Raw genomic sequence first — 25,928 nt, forward strand, 5'->3', positions numbered from 1 at the left:
TCCCCATCTGAACCGCACCAGGCCACATGCCCTCAACATGGGGAAGATGCTTTGGTGTCCCCCCAAAGCACCTTGTCCCTATCTTAAAGGTAGGCCTCTTCCCGACACCTTGGCCAGTGGTTGTCGGAGTCTGCAGGCAGGGGCTTATCAAGGGGACCCCCAGATCCTGCCCCCCTATGTGAATGGGGATCAGGTACATCATACCCCTACAGATTCACCAAAAAAAGTAGTGAAATGCAAAAAAAGAATAGCCGGTTTTTGACAAGTCCGTTATTGTAAAATAGCTCGGAGGCATCTTCTTCACCGAGCTGTCTTCTCCTGCCACTGTCCCTTCCACCGCCATCTTCTCCTGCCGATGTCTCTCCCACCGCCATCTTCTCCTGCCGCTCTTTCACACCACCATCTTCTCCTTCCGCTGTCTCTTCCGCCACCATCTCCTTCTGCCGCTGTCTCTTCCACCGCCATCTTCTCTTGCCGATGTCTCTCCCGCTGCCATCTTCTCCTGCTGCTGTCTCTCCCCCTGCAATCTTCTCCTGCTGCTGTCTTCTCCATCCGCCATCTTCTCAGTGAGCTCTTACTCCTGCCGCCGCCGTCTTCTTCCGCTGCTGTGTTCTTTCACACCGCCAGTTACCCACCAAAAAAAGAAGCTCTTCTGTTACTGTCTTCCTATGCTGTGTTGTCCCCTGCTGTATGGCGTCTCCTAAATAGCCATGGGGCGTAACCATCTCATGATGTCATCGGATAGCCATACCCCACGGCTATGTAAGACACGCCACACAACAGGGGACCACACAGCAGAGGAAGACAGCGACAGAAGAGGGTTTTTTTCTCTATTTTTATTAGCGGGTAACCGGCGGCGTGGAAGAACACAGCAGCGAGAGAAGACGGCGACGTCAGGAGAGACAGCTCGGGGAGAAAACAGCCGATAGAGAAGTTGGTGGCAGGAGAGACAGCGGCAGGAGAAACAGTGGCAGGAGAAGACGGCTTGGGGAAGAAGACACCTCTGAGCAATTTTACAATAAAGGACTTGTCAAAAACTGGCTATTGTTTTTTTTTTTCTGCATTTCACAAAACGGCCTGGTATGGATTTTGGGGGGGACCCATGCCAATTTTTTTTCTTAATTTGGTATGTAGTTCCCCTTAAAATCCACACCAGACCCAAAGGGCCTGGTATGGATTTTGGGGGGGACCCATGCCAATTTTTTTTCTTAATTTGCTATGGAGTTCCCCTTAAAATCCATACCAGACCCAAACGGCCTGGTATGGATTTTAGGGGGAACCCCATGTAACGATATTGCGCGCTGGACACGCGACTAGCTGTTGTGTAAGAACCATACAGCAGCCATGTTGTTTTAAAACAGTATAAGCAGTGGAAAGAAACTCACTCCCTCCCTCCCTTATTCTCAGGAATTCATGGGCATTCTACTTCAAAAGATCTGTTATCTCCTCCGAGGAACAGAGCAACTAGGTTTCTTAATGTCTCCTGGCAGGGTTCCTGGCCTGTCGTAAAACTGTCGTCCTCTCACCTCAGAGAGTCCACAGACCCCTGTCGTAAATGCCTTAGACTCATAAACGCTGAAGACTAAGGAATAAGTATGAACGTTACACATGTTTCATAACTTCCAGCTAACTCATAGCACAGCCAAACAACAGACATATTTAGTTTCCTCAGATAATTTGTAACGTTTCGAGCCCAGACATGAATATGATCAATCATACGGAAGGCCCCTGGCCCCATTTATTCGTCATAGGTAGAATAACCATGGTAGACTTGTCACGTTTGGACTTTTCTTAAAGCAAATATCACGCTCTACAATAACACGGATGTTGGTAGTCTGTAACTATTAGAACTGCAGAAATATGAATATGTATCACAAAGTGTACCTGGGTTATGGGCGTGAATGTGGACCCTCCCAGTAACCAGCCCCTAAATCAGATGACCAGACAATTGGTTACTGGTCGTGTCAACACCCCTTTTTGATCGGACAGAAAAGAGGAGATGCCAAGTCAAAGGAGTGCTCCTTTTACCATCCAAGCAAGAGCATCTGCCAAGTTTGAGAACCGATTACCCAGTTCATCGATCGAACTCTGATCAACCTTGGACATTAATTGCAAGTATTCTTCTTCTTCAGTTCTACCCTATTACTTTGTCGCTGTATATTGTCGTTATCTCTTTAAAACATATTTTTCTGTAACACTTTATTGCACCAAGTTTGCCCTTTTCGTAATAAACCTTTTATGTTGAAAAGTGTTAACCTTGTCTCTAAAACTCTTAATGCAAGCTATGAACGAACCTCTGCCTTTTGAAGAGCGCTACTGGTGTAGAGTAAGGCCTCTGTGCAGACCTGCCTGTGGTGACAGTGTGTGTTGCAGACGCTTATTCTAAAATCCTAATTGGTATTGTTAATTGACGGGAGTACCAACGCTTCCTTATCAATGTTGGTGGTGGCAGTAAAAGGGTTAATTGTGTCATTAGCCCAGTGACAATCGCTCTCAGGCTACTAGCACTTAGATTGTGGTCCCGCAAGCAGGGAAATATTTGTGCTGGGCGCAGCTGAGAGTGGCATTGTTACGTAAGTGACAGCGTGGTGTGAGGTCGGCCTGTCCTTCCTCGCAAGTTGGCGCGGAGGGCGGGGATCTGACACTCGCGTTCGTCACACCCCACACCAAATTTTTTTAAACAACAGTTTTTGGGGTATTTTTTTTCTTAATTTGGTGCTTAGAGAGAACTCCGATTTAGTTGAACACAATAAAGACAGTCATGATTAAGTGGAGAAAATATGTTAAAACAATGACATTACCAAGAACTGGACATCCCTCTAAAATTGATTAAAAGACGAGAAGAAAACTGGTCAGGGAGGCTGCCAAAAGGCCTACAGCAACATTAAAGGAGCTGCAGGAATATCTGGCAAGTATTGGCTGTGTGGTACACGTGACAACAATGTCCTGTATTCTTCATATGGGGTAGAGTGGCAAGACGGAAGAATTTTCTTTAGAAGAAAAAATCCAAGAAAAAATCCAAGCCTGACTAAATTTTGCAAAAGTCTCCCAAAAGCATGTGGGAAATGTGTTATGGTTTGATGAAACCAAGGTTGAACTTATTGGCCATATTTTCAAAAGATATGGTTGGCATAAAAACAACACTGCACATTACCAAAAGAACACCATACCCACAGTGAAGCATGGTGGTTGGCAGCATAATGCTTAGGGGCTGTTTTTATTCAGCTGGAGCAGGGGCCTTAGTCAAGGTAGAGGGAATTACGAACAGCTCCAAATACCAGTCAAATACCAGTCAATATTGGCACAAAACCTTCAGGCTTTTGCTAGAAAATTGAACATGAAGAGGAACTTCATCTTTCAGCATGACAATAACCCAAAGCATACATCCAAATCAACAAGGGAATGGCTTCAACAGTAGAAGATTAAAGTTTTGAAATGGCCCAGCCAGAGCCCAGACCTAAATCCAATTGAAAATCTGTGGGGTGATCTGTAGAGGGCTGTGCACAGGGTATGCCCTTGCAATCTGACAGATTTTGAGTGTTTTTTGCAAAGAAGAGAAGTAAGGATGTGCCATGCTGATAGACTCATACCCAAAAAGTGCTGTAATAAAACCAAAAGGTGCTTCAACAAAGTATTAGTTTAAGACTGTGCACACTTATACAACCATATTTTTTTTATTTTTACGTCCCGTCACCTAAAATATTTCAGTTGTACAGATTATAGGTCACATTAAAGGTGGAAAAGTTCTGAAATTAATCACAGAAAACTGACATTTTAACAGGGATTTGTAGACTTTTTATATCCACTGTATCTGAAAAGTGTAAAAGTGTGGCATGCATTTGTATTCAGCCCCCTTTACTCTAATACTCCTAACTCAAATCTAGAGTCCACCTGTGTGTAATTTAATCTCAGTATAAATACAGCTGTTCTGTGAAGCCCTCAGAGGTTTGTTAGGGAATCTTAGTGAACAAACAGCATCATGAAGGCCATGGAACACACCAGACAGGTCAGGGATACATTTGTGGAGAAGTTTAAAGTAGGGTTAGGTTATAAAAAAATATCCCAAGCTTTGAACATCTCAGGGAGCACTGTTCAATCCATTATCTGAAAATGGAAAGTGTATGGCACAACTGCAAACGGACATGGTCGTCCACCTAAACTGACACACTGTGCAAGGAGAACATTAATCAGAGAAGCAGCCAGGGGGCCCATGGTAACTCTGGAGGAGCTGAAGAGATCCACAACTATTAGTCGTGCACTCCACAAATCTGGCCTTTATGAAGAGTGGCAAGAGGAAAGCCATTGTTGAAAGAAAACCATAAGAAGTCCCGTTTGCAGTTTGCAAGAAGCCATGTGAGGGACACAGCAAACATGTGGAAGAAGGTGCTCTAGTCAGATGAGACCAAAATTGAACTTTTTAGCCTAAAAGCAAAATGCTATGTGTGGCGGAAAACAAACACTGCACATCACCCTGAACACACTATCCCTATCGCAAAATATGGTGGTGGCAGCATCATGTTTTGGGGATGCTTTTCTTCAGCAGGGACAGGGACGCTGGTCAGGGTTGATGGGAAGATGGATGAAGCCAAATACAGGGCAATCTTAGAAGAAAACCTGTAAGAGTCTACAAAAACTTAAGACTTCCAGCAGGACAAGGACCCTAAACATACAGCAAAAGCTACAATGGAATGGCTTAGATCAAAGCATATTCATGTGTTAGAATGGCCCAGTCAAAGTTCAGACTTAAATTTAATTGAGAATCTGTGGTAAGACTTGAAAATTGCTGTTCACAAATGCTCTCCATCCAATCTGACAGACCTTGAGCTATTTTGCAAAAAAGAATGGGCAACAATGTCACTCTCTAGATGTGCAAAGCTGGTATAGACACACCCAAAAAGACTTGCAGCTGTAATTGCAGCAAACGGTGGTTCTACAAAGTATGGGGGCGCCATACAAATATTTGAGATATTTATTTGTAAAATAAATTGAAAACCATTTATCACTTTGTGTTGGTCTTTATCACATACAATCCCAATAAAATACATTTACATTTTTGGTTGTAACATGACAAAATGTGGAAAATTTCAAGGTGTATGAATACGATTTCAAGTAATATATATATTATCACTTGAACTATGCAAATGTATAATTTTATGATGGATTTGATTTTAGTTTAATTTAATTCTATACACACATTTTCTATTACTGTATTTCTGTGACCTCTAAATACTGAAGCCCTCAAAATATGTCTGATATGTTGTTTCCATGCTACAAAGGTAGCATGAAAATGCTACCTTTATGGTAGAGGCTAGTTATTTAGGTGTATGCTACCCAAAGGTGTTTTCTTATGTAAAAGTTATCTAGATTTAGAAAAAAAATTTAATGAATGTAAGAGGAAACTAGCTAATTTGTCTGGAGAACCTTTCCTAGAGTTTCTGTCATATGCACACATTTTTACGTTTCATATGCCAATATGTATTTTAAATTACTCTACCCAGAATGTCATATTTAATATACTGAGTAAAGCTTAACAATGAGTAACTGATAAATTACTTATCTGATTTTCCAGTTCTTTGCTTTCAGTTCAGGTGCTGCTGTGTAGGGCTCAAGTGACATGTGTGACTTTTGTGTAGAGTAATTTGAGGACTCCTTCTGCTATCAGTCAAACTCCTGTGAGGAGGGAGTGGGGGTGGCTTACTGGCCTTGTGTGTGTCTGTAGATGCACACAGCGCAGATAATAAGCATGATGGATGCCCCCTTAGTACCCGGCTTGCCAAGGGGATGCTTGGTGGAGAAAGGAGTGGACAGCATCAGCAAGGGACTGCCAAAGAGCATATTTTTTATTTGATAAAAACTATATAGCCTTTAAGGTATAGAAATATGTAGCCTTTAACCCCTTGACCTACAAAAGATTTACTCCCCTTCATGACCAGGCTATTTTTTTACGATACAACACTGCATTACTTTACCTGACAATTGCGTGGTCGTACAATGCTGTACATAAATGAAATGTATGTCCTTTTTTCCCACAAATAGAACTTTCTTTTGGTGGTAATTGATCACCTCTGCATTTTTTATTTTTTGCGATATAAACAAAAAAAAGACGGACGATTTTGAAAAAATATATTTTTTTACTTTCTGCTATCAAACATATCCAATAAAAAAATTTAATTTAATTTCTTCATAAATTAGCCCAATATGTATCCTGCTACATGCTTTTGGTAAAAAAAAATCAGAATAAGCTTATATTGTTTGGTTTGCGCAAAAGTTATAGTGTCTACAAACTATGGGACAGGAAATTGTTATATATATATATATTTTTTTTTATTTATTTTTTTTTATACTAGTAATGGCCGCGATCAGCGACTTACTCTGTGTGTCACTAACAGTAATGATGAATAAACAATATAGTATGATCACATTTCTCAAATACACAAAGTCAATATTATCAAATTAAAGTTTCAGTGTTGCAAAACAAAGATCAATAATGAGATTCTGAGTGCTCCGGTTTTAGTAAATCTCCTCCTTTGTGTATTTGTGAATTTTGATCACACTCCTATATTGTGTATTCATTAGTACTTTTAGTGACACAGAGGGGGATTTACTAAAACTGATGTGCACAGAATCTTGTGCAGCTGTGCAAACTACTGTAACCAGTCAGCTTTTAACTTCAGCTTATTCAATTAAGCGTTGACAATAAAATCTAATAGAAATTACTGTGCACATCTGCAGCAGATTCTGTGTGAGCCAGTTTGAGTAAATCTCCCCCACTCAGATTGATTTTACAATATTTATTTCATATTATTGACATTAGGTTTTTTCATGAGAAGTGCAGCACCGTTATATACACATACTATAACATACATTTTTGTATTACAGCTGTGTGTCAGACACCATGTCAAAATGGCGGCCGGTGTGTGAGACCAAATAGGTGCAACTGTCCTCCAAGCTGGTCAGGACCTGACTGTTCTAGGTATGATGCCTCTTATTGCCTTCTCACTGCTTCTGACATCTTCTCCCCATTTCCTTCTGGGATCAGTGCTTTTGCCTATCATGATTGGCCAGCCTGAGTTGACAAAACTTTTGTACATGCACAGGGGAGTTAAATGTACTCATCATGGGGAAGAGACTGTGATACAGTGTATACAGATGTACACTGAGCTGCCCATGCATAGATCATTGCGTATTTACAAAAAAACATTGCTGGCAGGCAGGCTGGTTAGACTTTTTTTCTGCATACCAGACATACAGAGTCTGTTCTGTGATAAAAGAAAAACTGCCTACAAACAGAGTTTTGTAAACTTAAGCTTAGATTAACTTAATAACAGCATATACATAATGGTTAAAATGTTTCAAATGTATTTATAATACAACTTTAATGTACATGAATCTTAATGTAAACATCATGTAATCTCCTGTACATTAAAAGTCAGATTGGCAGAGGGAGGGCTGGTACTCTGAGCCAATCGGGCTGTGCTGCATACACATGTGTTGATAAGGAGGACGTATATATATATATATATATATATATATGTGTGTGTGTGTGTGTTTTAACTGGTATTAAAGCGGAGGTTCACCCTAAAAACATGTATATAACATTACATTCTGCATACTTCAAACATTTACAGTATGCTGTTTTTTTTTTTGCTGTACATACCGTATTATTGCTATTTTCCACCCGGCTTCCGGGTGCTCACTCCCGCGGGAGTAGGCGTTCCTATGCAGAGGCGCAGTGTCATGTGGGACTTCGCCCCCCGGCGGATAACGCGCGTCACGAGTTTCCGAAAATAGCCGAACTGCGAGTCGGCGCTATACGGCACCTGCGCACAGACTAGGAGCCGTGTAGAGCTGACTCGCAGTTCGGCTATTTTCAGAAACTCGTGACGTGCCTTATCCGCCGGGGGGAAGTTTTTCTTAAGACATCAATCATCTGGGCGAAGTCCCACATGACACTGCACCTCTGCATAGGAATGCCTACTCCTGCGGGAGTGAGCACCCGGAAGCCGGGTGGAAAATAGCAATAATACGGTATGTACAGCAAAAAAACAAAAAAAACAAACAGCATACTGTAAATGTTGGAAGTATGCAGAATGTAATGTTATATACATGTTTTTAGGGTGAACCTCCGCTTTAAGTGGTTTGCTTGGAGTTCCGCTTTCATTTTTCACAAATGGAAACATTTCTGGAGTGTCACATTAATATACAACAGGACAATGTATATTTATATCACAATCATTACTCCAGTCACTTTGGATCAAAGGTGCTTAGTTTCAATTGCAGGCATTGCATTGCCACTGGAGTGCATATATTCTTATCAGGGAGTAGGGATCCTTCTCCAAGATCAAAGGGGTATACATCTTTACAGAATATGAAATGCGGGACATTTCATTGCAAAAAAACAGTATATAGAAATAGCCTTTTTGCTTTTTAGGCCCAGCGCAGTGTTACAAAGAAGAACATTGCTGTCTGATTTAAAGAAACGCTGTAGTGAGAGAAAGATGTTAACTCTTTTTGCAGACATAAGATTTCTAGTTGCCTGGCTGTGTTTGAATTTAATACTTTTTCAGCTACTGGACTGAATTGAGCATATAGGCAGCAAATGAAAACTCTTGTAAACTTGTTATAGGTCAGCAGCAATACAAAGCACTGAAGCCATTAAATTGGCAGGACGGACAAGCAACTACAACCCAATTTCACTAAAGTTGGGACGCTGTGTAAAATCTACATATAAACAGAATGCAATGATTTGCAAGTCTCATAAATCCGCATTTTATTCACAATAGAAAATAGAAAACATATTAAATGTCTAAACTGAGAAAATGTACCATTTTAAGGAAAAATAAGGTAATTATGAAAGTGATGGTGGCAACACGTCTCAAAAAAGTTTGGACAGGGCAATTTTTACCACAGTGTAGGAATGTTGTTCTATTCTTGCCTAATACAGTGATCTAACTGCTCAGTAGTCCTGTACTTCTTGTATTCTTCTGTTGTATTTTTGTTTCAAGGTGCACCAAATATATATTTTTTTTAATCTTTTACATATTAAGCATAAACATTCAACATTCGGTATGTAGCACATATGACTCAGATCGAACAATAAACAATCAAACAATTGACTTCTGTTAAGAATGGAGACCCCAGGTGAAGTACTAATTTCAGTAACTGTCATATCCCCTTTACAATAGCAGACGGCCAGGGCCGCATTCCCGACAAGGCCACTGAGGCCAGGCCTTGGGGCGGAGTGGGTGCAGGGGTGGCGCCGGTTGTAACACACAGCAGGGGACTGCTGTGTCACAGAGCTCAATGTGAAAAGTTTGGGCGTGCTGTGATAAAAGTCCCGCCCTCCTCCTAGATCAGCTTGTGTGTTAGAGGCAGTGTTCTGTCTATTACACAAGCTGGTCTAGGAGGAGGGCAGGACTTTTATCACAGTGCACCCAAACTTTTCACAGTGAGCTCCGTGACACAGCAGGAGCAGGAGATGCCCGATGTGTGTAATGCACACACTGACTGGTGAGGCTACATTGTTTGGCACAGTAAGGCTGCAATGATGGTGAGGGGGGCTGCAATAATGGTGGGGGGGCTGTAATGATGGTGAGGGGGCTGCAATGATGGTGAGGGGGGCTGTAATGATGGCTAGGTGGGCTGTAATTATGGTGAGGGGGCTGCAATGAGGGCAGAGTAAGGCAGCAATGATGATGAGGGAGGCTGCAATGAGGGCACAGTAAGGCTGCAATGATGGTGAGGTGGCAATCATGGGCACAATGAGGTGGCAATGATGGGCACGGGTTGGGGGAAATTCAGTTTTTTTTTGGTGGGGGGGCACATTGAAGAACCTGGCCTTGGGGCGGCAAAGGGACTATATCCGGGCCCCTACAGACAGGCCATAATTAGATGAACCGGAGCTGCCCATTCCATATGCACTAATGCACTGCCATACCATCAGAGAAGCAGGCTTTTGAACTGATCACTGATAACAAGCCAGGAGGTCCCTCTCTTTAGTCCAGAGGACACAGCACCCATTGTTGCCAAAGAGAATGTTAAATTTTGATTCGTCTGACCACAGAACAGTTTTTCACTTTGCAACAGACCATTTTAAATGTGCTTTGGCCCAGAGAAGACGGTGGTGTTTCTGGATCATGTTCAGACATGGCTTTTTTCTTTGCATGATAGTGCTTTACCTTACATTTTTGGATAGCATGGTAAACTATATTTACAGACATTGATTCTTGGAAGTATTCCTGAGCTCATGTGGTGATGTCCATCACAGAATCATGCTAGTTTGTAATGCAGTGCCGTCTGTGGAACCGAAGATCACGGGCATCCAATACAGGCATACCCCACTTTTAAGTACACAATGGGGTTTATTTACTAAAGCTAGAAAACGCTAAATCAGGCTCATGTCTGCATAGAAACCAATGAGCTTCTAACCCCAGCTTGTTCAATTAAGCCTGGTAATAGAACCTGAAAGCTAATTGGTTTCTTTGCAGAAGTGAGCCTGATTTTGCGCTTTTCAGCTTTAGTAAATAAACCCCATTGTGTACTTAAAAGTTGGGTATGCCTGTATTGCATTTTGGGCTTGTCCCTTTCGCAGCAATTTCTCCAGATTCTCTGAATCTTTTGATGATATTATGTACTGTAGATGATGATACAATTCGGAAATTGTTCAACAATTGTTAGGCTTTTCACAGATTGATGAACCTCTGCCCATTTTTACTTTTGAGACACTCTGACTCTCTAAGATGCTCTTTTTATATGCAATCATGTTACTGACCTGTTGCCAATTTACCTAATCAGTTGCAAATTTTTCTTCCAGCTCTTTGTTTCTAGTACCACTTACTTTGCCAGCTTTTTGTTGCCCTGTCACAACCAATTTTAAAATGACCTTGTTTTTTTTAAATGTTACATTTTCTCAGTTTGTACATTTTATATGGTTTCTATTTTCTATTGTGAATAAAATATGGGTTGTTGAGATTTGCAAATCACTGCATTGTGTTTTATGTAGATTTTACTCAGCATCCCAATTTGTTTGAAATTGGGGTTGTAGTATTTGCAGAAGGGAAGAGCATTAATGGTAGCTTGCATTGTTCTATAACAACAGGTTTCCATTAAACAAGACTAGAATATAGCGGACTCAGTGGCGTGCCTAGCATATCTGCCACCCAATGGGGTGCAGTATTAATCGGGTGCAGACTCTCAGGGGGGCTGTGGCCGCCCAAGATTTTTTGCTACACACCACACACACACACAAAAATGCACCTTGCACCCCCTAAGTACACCACTGTGCTGACCTATAACACAAGAAGGTTTTAGGTCAGGAAGTTATGCAAATGGGTTAAGAAAACCAGTCCTGAAGCTCTGTTTCCAAATCAAATCTAGTAACTAATACAAGGTCTGTGGTTTTCACTTTGAGTTCACAAAGCCCTTTATATACATGAGCACGGCATAGCAATATACACCAACTGCCTTATTTTTTTGTGTGCTTTAATTTATTTTTGAATATAATTTGTGTTTCCCTTTGATGTGCCACAGCTGTAGTTCTAATCACATCCTAACTGCTTCTCTCCTTTTTTTTTGTTTCTTTCAGGAAAAGAAAAAATGGGTTTTCGCCTTTCTAGCCATAAATTGATTTTGTTGCACAAAAGAAACTCTATTTTTCCCAGGATCTAATCTGGAGTTCATTTTAATTCAAATTGGAGTGCCATAATGTGATATATTTTCTTATGCTTGTGTATTTTTTAAGGTTCGTCTGTATTTTCATATGCAAATGTATGTATTATTAATATGCTGCTCAAGATTGAATGTTAATTGAAGATGGTTTGTGTATATATTTTCCCCCAGTATTGCAGTTCATCTAAATACTATGTGTGTGTATATGTACTTTGCTGCCTAAGGCAACTGTAAGGAATATACTTGTGATGGCACATAAATATAGTAAGCAAAAAATTGCAATTCAAATATTAGTATGGTGAAAAAGATTAATGTTTACCTATTTAATATATCTTTGTTGTTTTATTGTTAACTGAAAACCGAAATCAGCACAAAACCTGTTTATTTTTATTTTTTCAATGTGTTGTTGATATCAGTTATCATACGAAACATTACACATTTTATAATAAAAAGATAGAACTTTTTTTGTTATGGGAGTTTATTTCAATTACCCAGCTTTCTGCTATCATACTTCCAAGCCTAACAATTGTTGAACAATTTCCGAATTGTATCATCATCTACAGTACACAATATCATCTAAAGATTCAGAGAATCTGGAGAAATCTCTGCCAAAGGGGTAAGCCCAAAATGCAACATTGCATAAACAAAATATTAAACAGTAAGGGGCCCAGTTATAAAGCAGCTGTATGACCTTACCAAAAGGCACATATAAAGCACATTGGTTTTCTTACAAATATTATTATTATTATACAGGATTTATATAACGCCAACAGTTTGCGCAGCACTTTACAACATGAGAGCAGACAGTATAGTTACAATACAATTCAATACAGGAAGAATCAAGGAGCCCTGCTCATTAGAGCTTACAATCTAGGATGGAGAGTCAAGTAAGACAAAAGGTAATAACTATAGGGGATGATCTGATGGAGAAAATAAAAGTACAGTTGTTAGGTAGGGGCAGAATAGGATTTTCTCAAGAGAAGGTTTTTCAGGGATCGTCTAAAAGCAAACAGAGTAGGAGACAGTAGGACAGATTGGAGAAAGGAGTTCCATAGGATAGGAGAGGCTCGGGAAAAGTCCAGGAGGTGAGCATGGGAGGTGGTGAGGAGGGAACTAGAAAGCAGGAGGTCTTGGGAGGAACGAAGGGAATGAGTAGGTTGGAATTTTGAGACTAGGTTGCTAATGTAGCTGGGGGGCCGAGTTGTGGGTGGCTTTGTAAGTTGTTAGAATTTTTTATTTAATTTGTTGGGTGAGTGGAAGCCAGTGGAGGGATTGACAGAGAGGGTGGCAAACACTGAATGGTTGGTAAGGTGGATGAGCCTGGCAGCAGCATTCATGATGGACTGAAGGAAGGATAGCCTATGTAAAGGTAATCCAGTGAGGAGGAGTTGCAGTAGTTCAGGCGATAGATGACCAGGGAGTAAACTAGGAGCTTTGTGGTGTCATTGGTTAGGAAAGGGCGTATTTTGTAGATGTTGCGTGATTGAAGATTTGGACAAAATCAATGCATTTTTATAGCACGGGTCGCTGTATACCGTATTTATCGGCGTATACTGCGCACTTTTTTGCCCTGAAAGGGCAAAATCGTGGGTGCGCGATATACGCTGATACCCGCGCCAAGTTTGAACAACTGAGCTGGCATATACTGAGCGCAGTACACTCGGGTATAGTCGGGCAGGCTCGGCTCCTCTCGCGGTCACGTCCTGGACGTACAGGACACACAGGACGTGAGCGCGAGAGGAGCCGAGCCTGCCTGACTATACCCGAGTGTACTGCGCTCGGTATATGCCGGTGCAGTGGTTCAAACTCGGCGCGGGGATCGAGCGGCGGAGGACACCACGATGGCCGCAGAAGGACGCCGGACCCGACAAGGAGGACACTACCGAAGTCGCAGACGGACGCCAGACCCGACGAGGCCGCCGCGCAAGACACCAAAACTGTAAGTACTAAAATGTATTTTTTTTTTACAGGAATGCGGGTCCACATTAGGGGTGCACGCTATACGCCGGAGCACGCAATACCCCGATAAATACGGTAAATATGAATGGTCCCAAAAATGTGTCAAAAGTGTCTGATATGTCTGCCGTAATATCGCAGTCACGATAAAAATCGCAGATCGGCACCCCATTACTAGTAAAAAAAAATAATAATAAAAATGCTATAAATCCATCCCCTATTTTGTAGACGCTATCAGTTTTGCGCAAACCAATCAATATACGCTTATTGCAAAAATATGTAGAAGAATACATATCGGCCTAAACTGAGGAAAAAATGTGTTTTAAAAAAAAGTTGGGATATTTATTATAGCAAAAAGTAAAAAATATTGTGTTTTTTTTCAAACTTGTCACTCTTCTTTTGTTTATAGCGCAACAAATAAAAACCGCAGAGGTGATCAAATACCACCAAAAGAAATCTCTATTTGTGGGGGAAAAAAACTATAAGAATTTCATTTGGGTACAGCGTTGCCTGACCGCGCAATTGTCATTCAAAGTGTGACAGCGCTGAAATCTGAAAAATGGCTTGGGCAGGAAGGGGGTGAAAGTGCCCTGTAATTAAGGTAGTTTAATGCAGGTGCAAAATGAAATGAACCTTATCATAAATAGCTCCCTAAATATAGATTCAAACAAGCTGCCCTAGCCCACCTCTCTTATCATTTCCACAGTAAATCCCATTTCTGATGCACTCTTACCTAGAGTTGACAGACACAGCATTTTGGAGTCCATGGCTTGGTTTACACCCACTGCTTTATAATTTATTCACCACAGTGGTGACCTTTGCACATCAGATCTCAGTTGCAAATTTCTAGTGGCCATTGATAGGGTGATGCATCCTCCCTATTGCATTCTTTTATTCAACAATTATGAAAACGCAGCAGTAAGAGTGAAACACCTTGGGAAGACTTGATAAACTGTGCTTGTGCAGTGTAGAAGTCTCCGGAAGATTGGTGAAGCCAGTGGGTGACTCAACCACTTAGCATACAACTATAGCTAATTTACCAGATTTCAGTGCAGATTTATGCATTTTTACATTGATACAAATGCTATGATTGATCATATGTGGCTTTTCCAGTATACAGTTTAGGCATCTAACCAAAAATGTTTAGAGGTCAACTATATAACCACCCCTAGTACTTCAATTATTAGGGGGAGATGTTATAGTTTTGGGTCAATTTGTAATAATTTTTTTCTGAATAAACATTTACTGCAGGAAAAAGAACTCCCCAAGCATTCTGGCTTAGCTAATAAAACTTTTAGAGAAAAACTGGTTGCTCTGAGCCACAGAGTCACTTATTGAAACTTCAGACTGAAGCTAGTCATAGATGAATAGAATTTTGAACAAAGATTCTTAGGAAAATTTAAACGAAAATTCTTAGAACATTATATTGAGGTTTGAAAGATTTTGTTTGCTTTTAACATTTAATTTTGGAATGATTGGACTTTACCAAATGCAAACCACATAAACTGTTAAAAATAATTTCCAACAAGAAAAATTTTCCACCCTGCGCCTTCAAATTTTCCAGTCACTGGAGTCAAAAACTAACTTCAATTTGACCCATTAATGATTAGAAGATGAAAAAACTTTCTTAGAATCTGCTTTTCCTACGAATATTCATGCAAAATTCTATCCATCTATGACCCCCTAAGCCGTCTGGTATGTTCACACATATTCACTTTTGTTGGTGATCTATAAAGAACAAATTTTTTTTCCCCAACAAGCTGTACAGAGACAGAATGCAAAAACACATGAAAAATAGTTGAAAACACAACCTGATGGATAGCAGCAAGTCAGAATCATACTACTCTCCAGTGCATGTTTAACCTTTTCAGCCCCGTTAGGATTTACCCCCTTCCTGACCAGGTAATTTTTTTTTGACAATTGTGCCGTACGACGTATCAAAATAAAATTTACGTCCTTTTTTTTCCCACAAATAGAGCTTTCTTTTGGTGGTATTTGATCACCTCTGCGGTTTTTATTTTTTGCGCTATAAACCAAAAAAGCCGACATTTTTATTTATTTTTTTAAAACAATAGTTTTTACTTAATGTTATAATAAATATCCCCAATTTAAAAAAAAATAAAAAAATGTCTATCAGTTTAGGCCGATATGTATTCTTCTATATATTTTTGGTAAAAAAATTGTAATAAGCGTATTGATTGGTTTGCGCAAAAGTTATAGCGGCTACAAAATAGGAAATAGATTTATGGCATTTTTATTTAAATATTTTTACTAGTAATGGCGCCGATCAGCAATTTTTATCAGGACTGCGACATTGTGGCGGACAGATCGGACACTTTTGACACACTTTTGGGACCATTGACATTTACACAGCGATCGGTGCTATACAAATGCACTCATTACTGTGTAAATGTCACTGGCAGGGAAGGGGTTAATGCTAGGGGGCGATCAAAGGGGTTAAGTGTGTTCCCTAGGTTTGTTTCTAACTGTGAGGGGATGAGACTAACTAGAGGAGGAGCCAGATCATTGTTACTAATACGATCTGTCTCTCCTCCCCTGTCAGAACAGAATTTTGTGTGTTTTTACACACAAATCCCCATTTTGGCTCTCGTGCCCACGATCGCGGGTGGTCGGCAGCGATCGAGGCCACGTGCATTGTGTCCCCTGGCGTGCAGCGTCTGCTATGGCTCTTAAAGAAGTCGCCATACATGTACGCCGATTTGCACAGGAGACCCATCCTGCCGCCGTATATGTACAGGAGCTAGTCTGCAAGTGGTTAAAGCATAACTCCACTTTGGTTGAGAAAAAAACATACATTCCCCTCTGGGTGATCTACGTACATTGCAAGGATTATAACAACCTTTGTTGCAGATTCCTACCTTTTGTTATTCTGAAGAAATCCCTGTGTGTTCCTCTGTGATTAGTGGGTCTAATTGGAGTGGTTTCATAATTTTCTATTAGGTGCGCACCTGCACAGCACTAATGAGGAAATCTGCTGGGCCTGCATCTCTTTAGACATGTTCATACAGGAAGTATCTCACCAAAAATGACATTGTTGTTGCAGGGGATGCCTGAAATCTGACTTGTATCTTAGGCAGACTTCTGGGAATATTGGTGAGCCAATCACACAAGCAGGAAATTATGTTTCTGGGGAGTGGTCCGTAGTACACACTCTGTGTACAGAACATTTCCAGATAGTCATATTACATTGCATTTACAGAAAATGACAGCGGCTGCAGATTGAAGAGGAAAGGTCATTTTTAATAACATTCAATTACAATATGACTTGTGTCGCAATTGTATACACTATATTATTATTTCTGTGCTGAATAGGGTTGGTTGTATTGAAAGTGCAGGTCATAAAAGCTGACTTTCAAGTATATGTCCCAGTGTGGATTAAACAAGTATTTTTTTTTTTTTTGTTCTGAATATTTCTATATAATGTTACAGAACTAATTTATATACCTTACAGGGATAATTCCACTAAGTTTATCAATATTCAGAAAATAATCCAGCATTGAAACTATGAATCATTTAATAAAAAAAGACAGCTAGTAGAATCCCTGGCAGCGGTGGTGTGCCATGCATCTGAGCAATGTTCAAAGTACTCACTCTCAATGAATAATAGACTTGGTTAGCAACTTGATAACAAAGACTTCAAACGTATTTGATACTGTGATCGAAGATAAGAAGACTGAAATATGGGATTGTAATTGAAGTGCTGTGAAAACAAAAAGCCTCTCATTGATATTACCTACATTGTCTCTAAGCACAATGATTTTAGCAGCAGAAAAAAATGGTTAATTCAACCTATGCCACATTCAGTCTTACAGGCGTGCAATCTTTCTTTACTTCCAGCCTTGAATTTACAATCTTCCCTCCCCAGCAACTGCCAAAGTCCTATTACAACCATCTTTTGGTGGGGATTATGAGAAACTACCCATCCCACAAATGAAATTGCGCTAAACCTGTAGGTAAATAAGAGAACGAGAACCTTCACTAAGTGGAAGAGTGTGTTTGATAATACAATGTCCACCCAGGACAGAGTCTCTGAACAGAAGGTGTTCCCTTCCTGTGCAAATAATCAGTAATCTATTCAAAGTAATTGGGGGCAGGAGGAACTACTGCAACCAGCATATAACATAACCATAGGTATATAAATTCATGCCAGTATGAAAATAATACAAGCTATATATAAGTTAAGATTATCGACTTAGAGGATTGGATGTACTGGATGTCAGAGACGAGTCAGCAAATCTTCTCTGCGTCTTTCTAGTCTGTCATGCAACTGGACTTCTAACCACCAGAAGTGGCCATCAGATGCTTAACCTATGCTGGTTAATGAGCCCTAAGCTAAAATTACCTATACTATAAGGTATCAGACTCAATTTCATTGTGGGCCGCATCAGCATTATGATTGTCCTCAAAAGGGCTGGTGGTATCCGTAAGATTAGATGTCCAGTGCATCCCCTCCCCTTACATTAGATGTCAAGAGCCACCCCACCATCAGAAGTTGAGTCCCCCACCCTTCCTTACATCACAGTGCACCCCCCCTTTCCGTATGCTGCTGCTGGGAAGAATCTGGATGCATTGCTTGAAAGCAGAAAGTAAGGGTCTGGAAAAGGACCAGAGAAGGGCTAGAGCTCTTCTGCAGCTGCAGGAGAGGTGCGAGGGCCACATGAATTGGCCTGGAGGGCCGGATTTGGCCCGCAGGCCTTGTGTTTGACACCTGTGACCTATAGTATCCCAGACCAGAAGGGAATGGGTTAAAGTGGAGTTCCACCCAAAAGTGGAATTTCCGCTCATTTGCCTGCTCTTCCCCTCTGGCACCTTTGGGGGGGGGGGCAGATACCTGTCTTTGAAAGGTATCCTGATACCACTTCCAGGAGTCTGGGCCAAGGCCTTTGATGTCACCGCTGGGGCTCCCTCCTCCTTCCCCTGCCGCAGGGCCAGTAGGAGAGAGGAGCGGAGCGCAGTAGGGTTCCCAGCGTGAAGCCGTAAGGTGGCGGCAGCACCCGACAGCTGATGAAAACATCAGCTGCAGTGCCAACACCGCTGGACTCCAGGACAGGTAAGTATTCTATTATTAAAAGCCAGCAGCTGTAGCATGTGTAGCTGCTGGCTTTTATTTTCGCAGCGGATGACGGACCTCCACTTTAACTAAAATAACAGGAGCTGCATATAAACTCTATTGCAATCAATAGGTTTACCTACTAATATACTGGAAGGTGACCACTACACATACAGTATCACAAAACTAGCTATCTGGAACTTTGCATGTGAGATAATAACAACAGGACAGAGATAGGTCGGTCACAAAGATTTAAAGTGATTTTAACTACAGTACAGACCAAAAGTTTGGACACACCTTCTCATTCAAAGAGTTTTCTTTATTTTTATGACTATGAAAATTGTAGATTCACACTGAAGGCATCAAAACTAAATATAAAAATAAATATAATATATTTTATATTCTAGGTTCTTCAAAGTAGCCACCTTTTGCTTTGATTACTGCTTGGCACACTCTTGGCATTCTCTTGATGAGCTTCAAGAGGTAGTCACCTGGCGCAGCACCCCATCACTCTACTTCTTGGTCAAATAGCCCTTACACAGCCTGGAGGTGTGTTTGGGGTCATTGTCCTGTTGAAAAATAAATGATGGTCCAACTAAACGCAAATCGGATGGAATAGCATGCCGCTGCAAGATGCTGTGGTAGCCATGCTGGTTCAGTATGCCTTCAATTTTGATTAAATCCCCAACAGTGTCACCAGCAAAGCACCCCCACACCATCACACCTCCTCCTCCATGCTACACGGTGGGAACCAGACATGTAGAGTCCATCCGTTCACCTTTTCTGCGTCGCACAAAGACACAGGGGTTGGAACCAAAGATCTCAAGTTTGGACTCATCAGACCAAAGCACAGATTTCCACTGGTCTAATGTCCATTGCTTGTGTTCTTTAGCCCAAACAAGTCTCTTCTGCTTGTTGCCTTTCTTTAGCAATGGTTTCCTAGCAGATATTCTACCATGAAGGCCTGATTCACACAGTCTCCTCTTAACAGTTCTAGAGATTTGAAGAACCTAGAATATGAAATATATTTTCAGTTGTTTCACACTTATTTGTTATGTATAATTCCACATGTGTTAATTCATAGTTTTGATGCCTTCAGTGTGAATCTACAATTTCATAGTCATGAAAATAAAGAAAACTCTTTGAATGAGAAGGTGTGTCCAAACTTTGGGTCTGTACTGTATACTACGCCTCTAAAGTCCATTATCCACCCTATGCACATGTGTATTTCTCTTCATACATATGTGTATATATATATTCTTTCTTGCAAAGATTTAAAGTGGTTCTGCCACTTTTACTTTTAAAATCAATATGTCCAAAACATGCATTGTTCCAATAACTAGCAGCCAGTGACATCACCGGCGCATGCGCTCTGTGCTTTCAATGGAAGGCATGGAGCATGACTCCAGCACACATGGCAGTGGCATCATCACGGCTTGGCCATTAAACGTCTGGAACCCACAAACCCGGAAGGAAGACCAGGTGAAAATGGAAGCCATGTAACGGTGACAGCTCATCGCTGGAGGGATTTGTTTAAATGTTACTATTATTTTTATTATTATGTTTAGTTATGCATACTAACACAATTTGGCACTCCATTGCAGGGGGACTTTTTAATGAGGATTTACTACCACTTTCAGGTGTCCATACATGGGTTCAAATTTGGGCGATTCAGTAGGGTCGGGATTTTGCTGAACGATCAGCGCCATCGGATATAATTGGCAACAGGGAAGGCTCCTCGCCTTCAGAACGCAATAGCACAGAATCACTCTGATTCCCCCATCCACATTGAATGCTCAGATGGGGGAATTGGGTAATTTCTTTTATTTAATCCACTGTATGGCCACTTTATATACACACTCAAGAAGCTATTGGCAGCTGCAGTAGAATATAGGAATACTCGCTTAATAGTCTCTGCTCCTGGCCTGGGTGAAATACTGCCGCTCCTGGGTGTGCAAGGTCATGTGGCTCAGTTCTCTGTGTTTACTTTCTGGAAACTCCCCTTTAGATCCAACTAGCAGGAACAGGAAGTACCTGTTTGTAACCAACTAACTCTGTGGTAATTAACAAGCAGTGAGCTTGAGTAAGGGAAAGTGGCTATGCTCCTATTTACAGTGGGGCCATGGAAAATGAAAGGTCCCAGCAATATGCTGGACCAACATGGGATAGCCCAAAGGAGAAAGCACGTTTGTGCGGTTCTCCTGCTGTGTGTTCTTCTATTTCAGGTGCCGTGTGACGCTGGGCAGCGACAGCTGTGATTGGTGGAGCAAGCGGAGCAGCCGATTGGCTCAATTGAGCGGGAGGAACCCGCGCTGAAGAAGTCAATAAAAAGGCTCCAGCGCGGCGGTCTCCTCAGCTGTCCTGTCAGCCAGCGTCGCCCACCCTCCCTCCCTATTCCCTAGTCACGCTGTTGTCCGAAAAGGGGGATTAGTCGTCCAGCTTTTGCTGGATGGACAACAGGTTATTCCCTTTGAAATTTATATGACTATTTATTTAATTAAATTAATTTAATCCCCCCCCCCCCCTATGGGTAACACCGTGGCCATATAATTTTCCATTAATAAATATGTTGGACTAAATTTGAGTGTGGAGTTTTTATTTGAATGTACCTTTGTGCTAGCCCATGAACGTAGCCACCATCTAAAAGGAAATCGGATCACAGCAGGAAAAAAAAAATAAGGAATTTGGAGTTTTTGAAGAGCAATAGAAGGTAATTTTTCAGTTCAAAATACATACTGGAATAGAATAAATCTTTCTGAACCAGAGTTTAATGTCACTTTAAAGGATAAGTTCAACTTTTAAAAATAAATAAATAAATGCACTTCTTTTTGCAGGTAAAAAAAGTGCATTTGATCTTTTTTTTTAATTGGGAGCCTGGAAAGCATTGCACCCACGATCAACAGGGCTCTTGCAGGCTCTATGTGTAAGCTGTTTGGCCATACAATGTACAGCCAAGCATCAGTTACACATTAACTGGAAGCATCAATTAACTACCACAGCGCTCAACAGCGCTGTGGTAGTTAATTGAGAACTATAAGCTGCAAAGGCTGACGGAACGTGTCGTTTTCAGTGCACAAAACTCTGTGTCTGAGTGTTGCACCTGGGCGGGCGGAGCCGTGTTCTCTGCAGATTCCGACAGAGCATGTGGGGCGGTGCAGGGACCGTTAGATTTGTAACTTGTTACACACTGAATATGGGTGTAACATGTAACAAAAGGTGAACGTATTCTTTAAGTAGCACCGTGGCAGTTTTATTGATCAGCGTTAACCTACCAGACCAAAAACGCATCTCCCTGCAACAGCACTAGTGTGAACCAGGGCTTAGTGCCCAAATATCAAATATTTTTGATCAGAACAGTATCATAAGCCCAGGCACAGAACAAGCATACCATTATCCCACATGATGACCCTACCTTCCCAATTGGTAATTCTGCTTTCTTATTCTGTTAAAGCCCACCCTCAGGAATTTAAAAAAATCCTCCCTTATAATCAGGTTGACGCTGCACTACAAGTGTTAAATGCTTGTTTATGTCTAGGAGGCCAGAAAATCTGTTTTACTTTCCAAATCCTTATCTCCCCTGCAGCTGACACTCTCCTCTTCACCCCCATGTTCCAGCAGGTGACTATCGTCAAGTTAGGTGCTCTTACTTGATGATGGCAAAGGACCTGCTGGAGCATAGGGTGGAAGAGGCTGCAGGGACCAGCTTTACAGCATGGAGGTGGCCTGCAGGAGCAGAGGATCGTCAACTACTTTAAGCAACTTCTAGATGTAAATGAGCATTTACCTCTTGCAATATGGCAAGGGAATCTCCCTGGAGTCCAGCTTTTAAGTAATCTTTTTATTTTTGGCAAATACATTTTTTAGTTGAATTTGTCAGAGAAGATACAAAAAACAAAAAGGCACAATTATGTGGTGTAATATCATTAAAATAAGATCAGTTTGAGAGAAACAAAAGACCCAAATGCAATCTTCCCATATCTAGAGAATGTCAATAGCTAGAGCTTTTACGTAATGAAGTCATTCAACAATCCAAATGGACCAGGATTTCCACACATGTTCAAATGTAGGGTATGTGTCATTCCTTAAAGCCAGCAATTTTGCATACCAGTAATGGGTTTTACTTATGGCGAAGTTTGCGGATGGATTGGGTGCTAGTTACTGTTTCCAGTGTCTGGTTATAGTAATTCTAGCTGCTAATAAAATATGAGTAACTACTAAAGTAATCACATAGGATATATCTAGGTGCCACTTTTATACACTGCTGAGATACCATCAATTACAACTGTTGCTGAAATTACTGGGTGCTGTAACTTTTGAATAATGACATAACATTTATTATTTGTTAATATCCTTTATTTCAAAATCTGAACCACATAACAGTTGCATACCCATACAGTATCTGGTAAATAGCTATAAACCCAGAAACTGAAGGCAAAGGGCACAGGGAGCTGTATTATATTACAGTGTGGATTTGATGTATTATGTGGTATTTTCTTATTTTACAACATACAGTAATCATCTTCTAGTCTGTGGTTGTTTGTCACAATAATGTGAAATCTCCATGTCCTCATATTATATTAGTTGCTACAGACCTGCTGTGTTTTTTTGTTTTTTTTTTACATTTTTGCTAAGGACTGCAGGTGTGTGAAGTAAAATAAATTTAATAGAGCCGCTGTATTTATATAGGACTATAAAAATGAGTAAAATAGGCTTTTGTTGATGTTGTGTGAACATTATTTGTTCTACTTTCTGTCTGTCCCTGCGTTAGCCCCCATCACACAGGATTTGTATGCCGTTCTGACTAATCTAGCTTTCTAAATAAAAGACATTTTGCTTTTCAGATTTCCACTTGCCTCACTTGAAACCTTGTTTTGTAGCATGAAAAAACACAGCAAGCAGCTCAACAAGCAATGTCAATGTTCAAACAGAAAATTACATTGTGAACACAAAGAGGGAATGAATCATGGCATATGACCTGAAACAAAATTTGTCATATGTGAGGCGGGATTCCAGCATTGTAAGGAGCAAAATGGTTTCTGAAAGCAGGAAGGAAACTGAAGCGCTTCTTTTATTTGCACGCTGACCTGCCTGAATAGTAGTATTATGCCCTTATTTTTGTTATTTTCGCCTGTTTTGAAAACATAACTCATTGCAGAGTTTGTTCTTTACGTTTGTTCTACCCAATAGGCAGCAGATGAAAACAAAATATTTTGCTTCGGATACTGAAATTGAGCTTTAAAGTGAAAGTTTGGTAATTGGTTGGATGTACAGAAAGAGAGTAACTGTAACTTGCAGTTTAGTAAACAGAAGCAATAACAAAAAAAAAAAAGGTTCAGGATGGCAAAAACATATGCATACTTATCAGATTAATGAAAGTTGCACAAACATGGACTCTTCATTGCAATGTCTCTGAAACACAATTATGTGGCTGCATAGCAAAGTCTCTATAAGACTGAAGGTGAAGGGTGGGGCATGAAATGTCCCCGTCCCACCACCTATGGGACTGTGTCATACCTGAAAATTAAATGACTTACCTATGATTGGTTCAGCAATGTTGACATATAGTTATATGTTATTGAAAAATAGATTTTAATACTTAAGTGGATTATTTAATTTCGATTTAAGAATTTTGATATGATCAATTTTATTTATACCTATAAAATAAATTTCAAACCACAGGTATTTATTGAAGTATTATTAATTCATTGATTTATTGAAATATTTTTAGTAATTCTTAAAAGTTATGACTATGGTCTCATTTATAACAACAGAGAATCAAGCAGGAAAGCCTCAGCCAGGAGGAGGCTGTGGAAAGTGGCAGCCAGGAGGTGGCAGGGGGAAGTGGCAGCCAGGAGGTGGCAGGGGGAAGTGGCAGCCAGGAGGTGGCCGGGGCCAGTAGCCTGACAGAATCACAGGTGCCTCCCCTCCGCCTTCCAACCAAAAGGCCTAGGAAGGGGAGGAATGTGGAGGAGGCAGCACTCTGCCTCATTCGTGAGGCTAATGCGGCCCTCAGAACCCCGCCAAACTTCAAGAGGCCTATGCCGGCATGGCAGCATGCAAAATGCAGGAAATGGAGGAGGGCCAAAGCCTCATCTGTGAGGAAGTCCTTTATATGGCCCTAAATAAGGGATTGAGGGGCCAGCTCACAAGAAAAAGCCACATTTGTGAGCTTGACCATCCTCCTCCACCTCCTGCCACGACTCCACCACCAGCGCCACAGCCTGGAAGCAAGCCTGGAGGGAAGGAAGACAAGAAAGTGATGGCCTGGGTTCAGTCTGGTCTGACAAAAGACGCAGGCTGTGGTATGACCACAGCCTGGGGACATATATGTCAACTTCTGCTGTTCCCGATCTCTCGGAGTCCTGGACCAGATTGTGCTCCCTATTATATGGACTCCTCAGGCTACCAATTTTGATTTTCAAATAGTTGATGCCCTGGGGTACAAAGGATTCGCAAATGTCACAATTTCTTCAGCGCTGCCTTCCTCTTTCTTTTGTTATGACCCATAATAAATGGACATATTTTTTTTCTTAAATACTTGCCTATGTGTTTTTCTTAAAAAAGGACAGTTTGTTTGTGAGTAAGCAGGTACATTTCAAAAATACAATGTCAAATTAGCATGGGACACCAACCAACCTCCTTGAAGTTAAACAATACAAGATTGTTGTTGTAGTAACTTGACACACACACAAAAAAAATGTATGGAGATCACTAGAAAATTATTTAAAAATAATAAAAAAAACAAGAGATCTTGATTAAAATAAAAAAAGGAAAAAAGATCACTATAAAAAAATTGAAACACTATTATAGAGATTTGGCTTTAAAAAATAAAATTACTATTCAGGAGATCACGAGAAATAATAAATAAATACATTTGTCAGAACTCTATGTGAGTATCAGCAGCAAAACAACTTCCTTATTCTAGCATTATAAAGAAGAAAAGAATGCGCTGCATTAAAAGATAAAAAAAAAATTGCAGCGTGACGAATGTGCTATCTCCATTACGAACGCTAGTTTTACCACTCCGAGCGATTCCGTCTCGTACTTGATTCAGAGCATGTATGTTTTTTTTGTGCTTCGGAATTGCCTACACATGAATGGAATTTCCGACAAGAACTTTTGTTGTCGGAAAAATTGAGAGCCAGCTCTCAAACATTTATTGTCGGAGATTCCGACAGCAAATGTCCGATGGAGCATACACACGGTCAGATTTTCCGACAACAAGCTCACATCG

The 25,928-nt window shown here is 40.8% G+C and overlaps 1 protein-coding gene across 2 annotated transcripts in view; it reads left to right on the forward strand.

Moving 5' to 3' along the window:
• Positions 1–12,138, forward strand: part of SVEP1 (sushi, von Willebrand factor type A, EGF and pentraxin domain containing 1) — a 503,752-nt gene extending 491,614 nt beyond the window's left edge. For both annotated transcript variants that reach the window (XM_040360718.1, XM_040360710.1), the window contains 2 exons: positions 6,880–6,973; positions 11,585–12,138. In XM_040360718.1, coding sequence (XP_040216652.1) covers positions 6,880–6,973; positions 11,585–11,615 — 125 coding nt within the window. In that variant the 3' untranslated portion in view covers positions 11,616–12,138. The remainder of the gene's footprint in view (positions 1–6,879; positions 6,974–11,584) is intronic.
• The last annotated feature ends 13,790 nt before the right edge of the window (positions 12,139–25,928 follow it).

This window comes from Rana temporaria, chromosome 1 (genome assembly GCF_905171775.1).
Source record: "Rana temporaria chromosome 1, aRanTem1.1, whole genome shotgun sequence".
NCBI lineage: Eukaryota > Metazoa > Chordata > Amphibia > Anura > Ranidae > Rana > Rana temporaria.